Consider the following 12,085-nt stretch of genomic DNA (forward strand, 5'->3'; position numbering starts at 1 on the left):
GAAACTGAAATAGCTGTTGCAAAGAAGGGAATTTTGTTACTTACCGTAAATTCCTTTTCTTCTAGCTCTTATTGGGAGACCCAGACGATTGGGGTATAGCTACTGCCCTCCGGAGGCCACACAAAGCACTACACCAAAAAGTGCAAGGCCCCTCCCCCTCTGGCTATACCCCCCCGTGGTATCACGGGTACTCCAGTTTTAGTGCCAAAGCAAGAAGGAGGAAGCCAATAACTGGTTTAAACAAATTAACTCCGAGAAACATCGGAGAACCGAAAAACCGTTCAACATGAACAACATGTGTACCCGCAAACAACAAAAAGATCCCGAAGGACAACAGGGCGGGTGCTGGGTCTCCCAATAAGAGCTAGAAGAAAAGGAATTTACGGTAAGTAACAAAATTCCCTTCTTCTTCAGCGCTCTATTGGGAGACCCAGACGATTGGGACGTCCAAAAGCTGTCCCTGGGTGGGTAAAGAAATACCTCATGTTAGAGCTGCAAAAACAGCCCTCCCCTACGGGGATGTCACTGCCGCCTGCAGGACTCTTCTACCTAAGCTGGCATCCGCCGAAGCATAGGTATGCACCTGATAATGCTTGGTGAAAGTGTGCAGACTGGACCAGGTTGCTGCCTGGCACACCTGTTGAGCCGAAGCCTGGTGTCGTAATGCCCAGGACGCACCCACGGCTCTGGTTGAGTGGGCTTTTAGCCCTGAAGGAACCGGAAGCCCCGCAGAGCGGTAGGCCTCTAGAATTGGTTCTTTGATCCAACGAGCCAGGGTGGCTTTAGAAGCCTGCAATCCCTTGCGCGGACCAGCGACAAGGACAAAAAGTGCATCCGAACGGCGTATGGGCGCCGTTCGGGAAATGTAGATTCTGAGTGCTCTCACCAGATCTAGCAAACGTAAGTCCTTTTCATACCGGTGAACCGGATGAGGGTAAAAGGAAGGCAAGGATATATCCTGATTAAGATGAAACGAGGATACGACCTTAGGGAGAAACTCCGGAATGGGGCGCAGCACTACCTTGTCCTGGTGGAACACCAGGAAAGGAGCCTTGGATGACAAAGCTGCGAGCTCAGACACTCGCCGAAGCGATGTGATCGCGACAAGAAACGCCACTTTCTGTGACAGGCGAGAAAAGGAAACGTCCTTTAGAGGCTCGAAGGGCGGCTTTTGCAGAGCAACAAGTACTCTGTTCAGATCCCATGGATCTAACGGCCGCTTGTACGGGGGCACAATATGACAGACCCCCTGTAGGAACGTGCGCACCTTGGGAAGACGTGCTAGACGCTTCTGAAAAAACACAGACAGTGCCGAGACTTGCCCTTTAAGGGAACTGAGCGACAAGCCCTTTTCCAACCCTGATTGCAGGAAGGAAAGAAAAGTGGGCAATGCAAATGGCCAAGGGGATACTCTCTGTGCAGAGCACCAAGATAAGAAAATCTTCCACGTTCTGTGGTAGATCTTAGCCGAAGTCGACTTTCTAGCTTGTCTCATTGTAGCTACGACTCCTTGAGATAATCCTGCAGACGCTAGGATCCAGGACTCAATGGCCACACAGTCAGGTTCAGGGCCGCAGAATTCTGATGGAAAAACGGCCCTTGGGACAGTAAGTCTGGTCGGTCTGGCAGTGACCACGGACGACCGACCGTGAGATGCCACAGATCCGGATACCACGATCTCCTCGGCCAGTCTGGGGCGACGAGAATGACGCGACTGCAATCGGATCTGATCTTGCGTAACACTCTGGGCAAGAGTGCCAGAGGTGGAAAAACGTATGGGAGCCGGAACTGCGACCAATCTTGAACCAATGCGTCTGCCGCCAGAGCTCTTTGATCGAGCGACCTCGCCATGAATGCCGGTACCTTGTTGTTGTGCCGGGACGCCATTAGGTCGACGTCCGGCACTCCCCATCGGCGACAGATTTCCTGAAACACGTCCGGGTGAAGGGACCATTCCCCTGCGTCCATGCCCTGGCGACTGAGGAAGTCTGCTTCCCAGTTTTCTACGCCGGGGATGTGAACTGCGGATATGGTGGAGGCCGTGGCTTCCACCCACATCAGAATCCGCCGTACTTCCTGGAAGGCTTGCCGACTGCGTGTCCCCCCTTGGTGGTTGATGTATGCCACCGCTGTGGAGTTGTCCGACTGAATTCGGATCTGCCTTCCTTCCAGCCACTGCTGGAAGGCTAGTAGGGCAAGATACACTGCTCTGATTTCCAGAACATTGATCTGGAGGGTGGACTCCTGCGGAGTCCACGTCCCCTGAGCCCTGTGGTGGAGAAACACTGCTCCCCACCCTGACAGACTCGCGTCTGTCGTGACCACTGCCCAGGATGGGGGCAGGAAGGATCTTCCCTGAGACAATGAGGTGGGAAGGAGCCACCATTGTAGAGAGTCCTTGGCCGTCTGGGAAAGAGAGACTTTCCTGTCCAGGGACGTTGACTTCCCGTCCCATTGGCGGAGAATGTCCCATTGAAGTGGACGCAGATGAAACTGCGCAAAGGGAACTGCTTCCATGGCTGCCACCATCTTCCCGAGGAAGTGCATGAGGCGCCGTAAGGGGTGCGACTGGCCCTGAAGGAGGGATTGCACCCCTGTCTGTAGTGACCGCTGCTTGTTCAGCGGAAGCTTCACTCTCGCTGCTCGAGTATGGAACTCCATGCCAAGATACGTTAGTGACTGTGTCGGAGACAGATTCGACTTTGGAAAGTTGATGATCCATCCGAACGTCTGTAGAGTCTCCAGTGTAGCATGTAGACTGAGCTGGCATGCCTCTTGAGAGGGTGCCTTGACAAGTAGATCGTCTAGGTAAGGGATCACCGAGTGTCCCTGAGAGTGCAAGACCGCTACCACTGCCGCCATGACCTTAGTGAAAACCCGTGGGGCTGTCGCCAGACCGAATGGCAGAGCTACGAACTGAAGATGTTCGTTTCCTATCACAAAACGTAGAAAACGTTGATGTTCTGTAGCAATTGGCACGTGGAGATAAGCATCTTTGATGTCTATTGAGGCAAGGAAGTCTCCTTGAGACATGGAGGCAACGACAGAGCGGAGGGTTTCCATCCGGAACCGTCTGGCGTGCACATGTTTGTTGAGCAGCTTTAGATCCAGAACAGGACGGAACGAGCCGTCCTTTTTTGGAACCACAAAGAGATTGGAGTAAAACCCTCGCCCTTGTTCCTGAGGCGGTACAGGAACCACTACTCCTTCCGCTCTTAGGGAGTCCACCGCCTGCAGCAGGGCATCTGCTCGGTCTGGATGTGGGGAGGTTCTGAAGAACCGAGCTGGAGGACGAGAACTGAACTCGATTCTGTACCCGCGAGACAAAATGTCTGTCACCCACCGGTCTTTGACCTGTGACATCCAAATGTCGGAAAAGCGGGAGAGCCTGCCCCCGACCGGAGATGCGGAGGGGGGGAGCTGGAAGTCATGAGGTAGCCGCTTTGGAAGCGGTTCCTCCATTTGCTTTCTTGGGGCGCGCTTGAGCCCGCCAAGAATCTGAGCTTCTTTGCGTCCTCTGAGTCCCTTTGGACGAGGAGAATTTTGTTCTGCCCGAACCTCGAAAGGACTGAAACTTCTGCTGCCATCTCTTCTGCTGAGGTTTGCTTGATCTGGGCTGGGGCAAAGAAGAGTCTTTACCCTTGGACTGTTTAATGATGTCAGCCAATGGCTCGCCAAACAGTCTATCTCTAGATAAAGGCAGGCTGGTTAAACATTTTTTGGAACCAGCATCTGCTTTCCAGTCCTTTAACCACAAGGCTCTGCGCAAAACCACCGAATTGGCGGACGCCATTGAGGTGCGACTGGTAGATTCTAGGACCGCATTGATAGCGTAAGACGCAAACGCGGACATCTGCGAGGTAAGGGACGCCACTTGCGGCACCGCTGGATGTATGATAGCATCCACTTTTGCTAAACCAGCTGAAATAGCTTGGAGTGCCCACACGGCTGCGAATGCTGGAGCAAACGACGAGCCGATAGCTTCATAGACAGATTTTAACCAGAGGTCCATCTGTCTGTCATTGGCATCCTTAAGTGAAGCGCCATCCTCCACTGCAACTATGGATCTAGCTGCAAGTTTGGAAATCGGGGGATCAACTTTTGGACACTGGGTCCAGCGCTTGACCACATCAGGGGGGAAAGGAAAACGTGTATCCTTAGAACGTTTAGAGAAACGCCTTTCTGGATGAGCGTCGTGTTTCTGGATTGACTCTCTGAAGTCAGAGTGATCCAACAAAACACTCAATTTACGCTTGGGATAGAGGAAACGAAACTTCTCCTGCTCTGCAGCTGCCTCATCTGCTGACGGAGCTGGGGGAGAAATATCTAACAGCCTATTGATGGCTGAGATAAGATCGTTTACCATGGCGTCCCCATCCGGGGTATCCAGATTGAGAGGGGTTCCAGGATAAGACTCCTGATCACTCTCATCAGACGCATCACAGGGAGACTGATTGCGCTGAGACCCTGAGCAGTGTGATGACGTTGAGGGTCTTTCCCAGCGAGCTCGCTTAGGGTGGCTGGGGCTATCATCTGAGTCATAAAACTCAGCCTGTGAAGCCGGGGACCCCCTTGCAGTCTGGATTAAATCCAACTGAGGGGGATTAGAGGACAGAGACCTCGCCGTGTCCATAGACTGAGCCCCAGGCATGGATTGCAAAGTTTCAAGGATTTTTGCCATAGTCACAGACATATTATCAGCAAAAACTGCAAAGTCTGTCCCTGACACCGGAGCAGGACTTACAGGCGTCTCAGCCTGGGTCACTATCTCTCCTGACTCCGGCTGGCGAAGCAGCACCGGATGTGAGCATTGCACACAATGGGGGTCCTTGGAGCCTGCTGGTAGAGCAGCCCCACATGCAGCACACGCAGTGTACACAGCCCTAGCCTTGGCAGCCTTGTGTTTTGCGGATGACATGTTGCTGCCTCCTCAGAGCGATCTGGGTATACAGCCAGGAAGCGACCTCACAGTGCAATAAATAAGTAAATATATCTATGTCCAGTGACACAATACACTAATATACACTGAGGCACTAGAGGGGCCAGCTGAAAAGCCGCTTACCGCCCGCTTAAGAGCGGGTGTGTGGTCTTCCAAAGCCCCCTAGTCCAGGTCTCCCAGAGCCTTGCGTCCTTCCTCCAGCCAGACATGCATGTAATGGCTGCCGGCGTCCTGAGAGAGGAGGGGGGGCGGGCCCTGGGCGTTCCTGACTAAGAGCGGGAAGCCTGCTTCCCTCTGTGCCTAGTGAGAGGGCTGGAGCATGTAAATCAGGCTCCAGCCCTCGTCGCTGCCGTGAAACAGCGTCTCTCCCCTACCCTGATTGACAGGGTGGGGGCGGGAACGAATCGGAGCTGCCGGCGTCCTAGGCCGCAAAAGCCGGGGACTAGATTTATAAACCCCACCGCCGTAAAAGCGCGGTCGGCGTGTCCCCGGCGAACTAAAAGTCACAGCAGCGCCGCCGGTCCAGCGGGGGTCGGCGCTGCGTTCCCATACACAGAAAAGTCCCCCAGTGAAACTGTAGGAACACTAGCTCTAGCGTTACGGTCCCCGGCGCACTACAACACCCAGCCAGCCCGGAGTGTGTCTGTGCCTGCCGGGGACACAGAGTACCTGTATGATGCAGGGCCTTGTCCCTGATGGTACTCCTGCTCGACATCCACCAGGTGCTATGGGTCTGTGGATGGAGCCCGGCGTCAAAGCTTTGAGGCCGGCAGGATCCCACTTCCACAGAGCCCTACAAGGGGATGTGGAAGAAAAACAGCATGTGGGGCTCCAGCCCCTGTACCAGCAATAGGTACCTCAACCTTACAACACCATCCAGGGGTGAGAAGGGAGCATGCTGGGGGCCCTATATGGGCTCTCTTTTCTTCCATCCGAAAAAGTCAGCAGCTACTGCTGACTAAAATCTGTGGAGCTATGCGTGGATGTCTGACCTCCTTCGCACAAAGCTTGAAAACTGGAGTACCCGTGATACCACGGGGGGGTATAGCCAGAGGGGGAGGGGCCTTGCACTTTTTGGTGTAGTGCTTTGTGTGGCCTCCGGAGGGCAGTAGCTATACCCCAATCGTCTGGGTCTCCCAATAGAGCGCTGAAGAAAACCCAAATTTTTATAAAGAAAAAAGGTTAACATTAAGGCCCGTTTCACACGTCAGTGAAAAACAGTGACGTTTTTCACTGGCGTGTAAAACACGCACATGTCCCTGCGTGTGCCATGATTCACGGCACACGTGGGTTGTCTAAGTGCAATCCGGGCTCCGTTCTCCGTGGCCCGTGATTGCACTTAGAAAACAACTCACCTGTGCGCGCTCCCGCTGTCCATGGTGCTGATCGCTCCCGCGGTGCAGCATCCGGCCGGCGGTGACTCCCGCAGCAGCTGCTTCCGGGTCGGCTGTGTCGCGCATAATGAATATGCGCGACAATAATGAGCCGGCTCAGAAGCAGCAGGGAGAATGGGCTGCAGAGGACATCGCTGGACGCCGGGTGAGTAAAAATGATTTTTATTTTAAAAGCACGTTTATTTTCTGGCACGTGTTTCACGGACCACACCACTGCGTGGTCCGTGGAACATCAGTGATGCCAGAAAAAAATGGACATGTCTCCGTGCGGCAATCACGCACACGCGGGTACGCTGCACGGAGACACGTGCAGTGAAAAATCACTGACGTGTGAGCAGACCCATTCATTATAATGGGTCTGCGTATGTCAGTGATTCTGGTACGTTTTAAAAAAAGCACAAACGTCCCAGAATCACTGACGTGTGAAAGGGGCCTAATAGGGGTGCCCAAACTATTTGATATGACTGTATATCGCCGGTGGATAAATATCAAGCACTTTTCATTTAGGAATGCTAGTGATTAGACCACGTGTATTATCCAGCCTCCTGATACACAATCAGGCATTTGCTGAGGATTCAGCACCTAAATCCTGAGAAAAAAACTGCTTGTGATGCATGTGAATTGGGCATTTCATACTTCTATCAAACGATGAGGAAAATGCACTGTGCATTATTAAATCCACATCTTGTGGCAGAGTTTTTTATTGAAAAGCTGCAAATTAGCACATTAGATCACAGAACGGGCAAAATGCAGGTGGATCTGAAGCAAAGATATGTAGGATCAGTAACGATGACTGGTGATTCCAACAGAAGGCCAGAGACTCCTTACACCATAACGCTCCGCCGCAGTACACTGGCACCTACCTCCAGCTTCTGGGATACTTTATTTTTTAGTTCATCCGATACAAAATCCTCAAACACAAAACTCCAGCCAAACGTCTCGGCTTCAGATTTGTACTTTGTCGCTCTTACAAATTCCCTGAAATTAATATGTCAAAATAAATGAGATTTAGCAAGTTATCATTCATTACCACTGCCTAGAAGAGGGGAAGTTGTAATAAAACACAAGCTATATTCTACAAGTGCTGCTCTAAATGGTCTGACGCACTGTTCGCTCCCGATCCGGCCAGCGTCATTGCTCCGCACTCTCTGATGCTGCTGATCAAAGCCAACTGTGTTTCCAGTATTGGGGAGGGCGGAGACCGGGCCAGTGATGCTACAATGCTGCTAGTCCAAACTGTCAATCAAGCAGGAGCACCCCCCAGCCTCCGCAGTAAGTAAGAAGCCTTAGGTGCGGGGTGTTCCTGCCCTGGATCATACAATCCCTCTAAGCTGGATGGAGATACAAGGAAGATGGTGATCTGAAATGGAAAAACTGAGCTGGAAAAGCTGAACTTGTACCTACTTCAAAATTAATCAACAGAAAATTTTAAGACCTATATCATGTGGACGTTCTCAACAAATACAAATTTGCTTGTAACCAAATTGATATATATTACTAGTGTTCATTAATGTCAGAACTTACCTGAAACCCTTGTTAGTGACAGGATACTTGTCGATTGCAAATCGCTTCACAGTCACTTGTTTGGTTGGTCCTTCTCCATCTTTACCGTCTGGAGCGTTTGTTCCCATAGTGAACTTTCCACCACTGACTTGCACCATTGGATCATTTTGTTCATGACCTGCAGTTATAATAGGAATATACTAATAAAACATTCCCCTTGGCCGTCACACTCGCTGGCTGTAATGTGCTTGCAACAGAAATAGCCTGGTCAGCATCCATAGCACCAGCAATGAATACCTTACTTTATTACGCTGAGCACAGTGATTGGCTGCAGCGGTGATGTGCACCGTAATTGTTACGTTGCTCCTGCAGCTGGATGGAGAGTAAGGAACAGCTCTTTTTATTATTTTAGTCAAGTGCCAGCCAAAACCTCATTAATGTGTATGGGCGCATTTGGATTTGTATAAAGTGGCAAATTATATAAACAGCGATTATATTTTGATCTGGACAGGTGACCACTGCAGCTAATGACGGGCCGCAGTGTGATCGTCCGTGTTTAAACGTTACTGCAATCACTGTTTGGGTATTTTCACATAGAGACCCTGTTTCATCCTGAAATTTTTTCACTGTCTTGATGAGGGGACATGGTGGAGTTACGCGCTCATAAGGGACACACGCCTCTTCAGGGATCAGGAGCGTCTGACAAAGGAAGTGTGCAGACTAAGGTTCCTGGCATAAGGAACGCCACAGCTCATTATGAAGTATACACCATGCTCAGTACTCTTAAAGGGAACCTGTCAGCAGACATTTTGCAATAAACCTAAAAGATTCCCCCTCTGCAGCTCCTGGGCTGCATTCTGGAAAGGTTCCTGTTGCTATTGTGCCCCCTTTGAGACCAAAATAAAGACTTTATAAAGTCTTACCTTTTTGTATGCAAATTTTTTTTATGTACACAGGGGCGGGCTCTCTTGCGTCTGTTAGTCGCCCTCCTGCCGCTTTACGCCGTCCCCCATTGCTCATTTCCATAACTGAGGACGCCGCCCAGTGCTCCCGAGGTCTCGCGCATGCGCCGTGCCACTCTCGCGAGACTGAGCACTGTGCACAGTGTGACCGCTGGTGACGTGATTGCGCAGGCGTGAGATTATGGGCATTGCTGTGATTGTCATCAGCAAGTACCCGCCCATAATCTCGTGCCCGCGCTTTCCCCTCTGCCTCCACCGTTCTGCGCAAGCGCTAGCCAGATGAACCCACGTCACCTCTTACCCATCTTTCCTTGGAGCAGGAAATAGATGGGAGGAGCGGAGCAGCATAACTTTTCTAAGGGGGCGGTTTGTGCGACGTCACACGGCAGGCGTCTAATAGAAGCGGAGGGGTGGAGATGAGCGGTCGTAACATCCCGCCTACCTCCTTCCTTCCTCGTTGCCAGCGGCCGCAAGTACGATGTAGTTCCTCGCTCCTGCGGTGTCACACATAGCGATGTGTGCTGCCACAGGAACGACGAATAACCTGCGTGCAAAAGCAGCAACGACAATCGGGATTAGAACGACCGGACAACGATCAACGATTTGGTGAGTATTTTTGATCGTTAGCAGTCGCTCGTACGTGTCACACGCAACGACGTCGCTAACGAGGCCAGATGTGCGTCACGAATTCCGTGACCCCCAACGACATCTCGTTAGCGATGTTGCGTGTAAAGCGGCCTTTAGTCCCCATATGGGCTTTAATGGAAATTAAATCTAAAGGGTGCTCCCTAGCATCTTCTGGGATAGCCCGTAACACAGAGTCTACATAATGTTTGATCTGGACATAAGTAAAATTATCGCCCACCAGGACCAGATACTTAAGGACAGTGTCCTCTGATGTAAGAGGGCATTGTTTATCAGACAGCAAATTACAAACTAATCGACAGCCATTATTCCGAAGTACAAGATAGACAGGAGGTGGCCTATCCTGCAAAAAGTAGGGATTGCCCCGAAAAGGAAGGAAAACTGAGGAGTGAGGGTCGAGTGCATTACGTCGTCTTGCAAAGCGCCAACCAAGAACAACTGAACATAGTAAGGGGTTCTCTTTAACCTCTATGGAAACATCAACTGGTCGCAGATGGAGCAAAGCAGGGAGACTAAAGGCCCTGTCACACACAGAGATAAATCTGTGGCAGATCTGTGGTTGCAGTGAAATTGTGGACAATCAGTGGCAGGTTTATGGCTTTGTACAAATGGAACAATATGTTCATGATTTCACTGAAACTACAGATCTGCCAAAGATTTATCTCTATGTGTGACGGGGCCTTAAGGCTATGTGCGCACTGGGAAATGGAATTTTCTTGAGAAAATTCCGCATGCTCTCAAAGATTACCGCACCCGCGGTAAAAAACCGCGGGAAACCGCATGCGGTTTGCCGCGGTTTTACCGCGGTATTATTCGCGGTATTGCCGCGTGCGGGTTGGGATGTGCTTCATTGCATTCAATGCAATAAAGCACATTGAAAGAAAAAAAAAAAAAAAAGTCATTTAATTCTGAGATAGTAGATAGATAGACAGAAGAATAGATAGATAGATAGATAGATAGACAGACAGACAGATAGAGGGATAGATAGATAGACAGAGGGATAGATAGATAGATGACAGATCGCTGCATTTCCCACGGTCGGCAGTGAGTTCACATTACCTGCCGTGGGAAATGACCGGTAATTACCTCTGCTGTCTGCTGCATTCATTCAGCCTGTGTCTGTGACACATCGCGGCTGGATGTCAGCAGCGCAGGACCTGTGGATTATGCCGGAGCTGTGTGGATTACGCCGGAGCTTTGGTGCGGGAGGGGTTAATAAAAGGGTTAACGAGGCTTGTTGGTTTTATTTAAAAATAAAGGATTTTTCGGTGTCTGTGTTTTTTTCACTTTACTTACGGGGTGATCATGTCAGCTGTCACATAGACGCTGCCATGATCAAGCCTGGGGTTAATGGCGGTGATCCCCCACCATTAACCCCTTGTATTACCCTGCCGCCACTGCTACACGGCGGCAGGAAGAGCCGAGGACACTCCCGGTGCTGCCGCATAATGCATGCGACAGTGCCGGGGCAGATGCGGCTGATATTCTCGGCTGCCGGAGGGGGAGTGAGGCGGGGGACATTAACCCTGCCCCTCTCCCTCCCCAGCCTGAGGATACCGGGCCGCCGCTGTGTGCTTACCTCGGCTGGACGGTAAATATGCAGAGGAGCCCACGTTCTTTGTTTTCTATATTTCCGTTTTCTTTCTATGTGTGTTCTATGTGTCTGTGTCTGTGTTCTATGTCTGTGATGTGTTCTGTGTCTGTGATCTGTGTGTGTTTACTCTGTGCACGGCTTCCTCTTCCTGTAATGACATCACTTCCCTGCAAAACCGCAAGCAAGTGATGTACATTACCGGAGGTAAACCGCGAAATACCGCAGGGAATAACGCAGGAAAACGCAGTGAACCGCACAGAATTTGCTACCTGCGTTATTCCCTGCGGGATTTCATGATTAACATTGGAGTCAATGGAGTGAAATCCCGCAGCGATGTGCGGAAAAGAAGTGACATGCACTTGTTTTTGCTGCGGGATTCCCGCAGCAAAACATGCAGCTGTCAAATTCCGCCCAGTGCGCACAGGATTTTTTTTCTCCATAGGATTTGCTGGTGATTCACTGCAGAGATGTTATGAACATTTTCTGCAGCAAATCCGCGAAAAATCCGCGGCAAAATCCGGTAAGTGCGCACATGGCCTAAAGGGTTCACACATAGCTAGGGGTATTAGTAAAGCGAGTGGAAGCACGGATCCAATCCAGAGAATGTCGACAGATGGCCGCAATACTGTAAAGTACTAAAATACTGTAATTTGGGAGATTAAGGCCACCCAAAAATTTAGTTTGTTGCAACTTAAAAATACTAATTCTGGAAGTAACACAGTCGGGGTACGAGACACAGATGGGGAACGAGACAGACAGACACAGAGACAGAGACACAAAGAGACACAGAGAGACACAGACAGACACAGAGATAGAGAGACAGACGCAGAGCTAGAGAGACAGACAGACAGAGATAGAGAGACACAGACAGACAGAGATAGAGAGACACAGACAGACAGAGATAGAGAGACACAGACAGACAGAGATAGAGAGACAGACAGACAGAGATAGAGAGACAGACACAGAGAGAGAGACAGACACAGAGAGAGAGACAGACACAGAGAGAGAGACAGACACAGAGAGAGAGACAGACACAGAGAGAGAGACA

The 12,085-nt window shown here is 50.7% G+C and overlaps 1 protein-coding gene across 2 annotated transcripts in view; it reads right to left on the reverse strand.

The window, feature by feature from the left end:
* Window positions 1-12,085, reverse strand: part of SUMF2 (sulfatase modifying factor 2) — a 90,509-nt gene that overhangs the window by 27,410 nt on the left and 51,014 nt on the right. For both annotated transcript variants that reach the window (XM_075334226.1, XM_075334227.1), the window contains 2 exons: window positions 7,858-8,014; window positions 7,197-7,311 (listed from right to left, as the gene is read on the reverse strand). In XM_075334226.1, coding sequence (XP_075190341.1) covers window positions 7,197-7,311; window positions 7,858-8,014 — 272 coding nt within the window. The remainder of the gene's footprint in view (window positions 1-7,196; window positions 7,312-7,857; window positions 8,015-12,085) is intronic.

The sequence above is a fragment of the Anomaloglossus baeobatrachus genome, chromosome 2 (genome assembly GCF_048569485.1).
Source record: "Anomaloglossus baeobatrachus isolate aAnoBae1 chromosome 2, aAnoBae1.hap1, whole genome shotgun sequence".
Lineage (NCBI taxonomy): Eukaryota > Metazoa > Chordata > Amphibia > Anura > Aromobatidae > Anomaloglossus > Anomaloglossus baeobatrachus.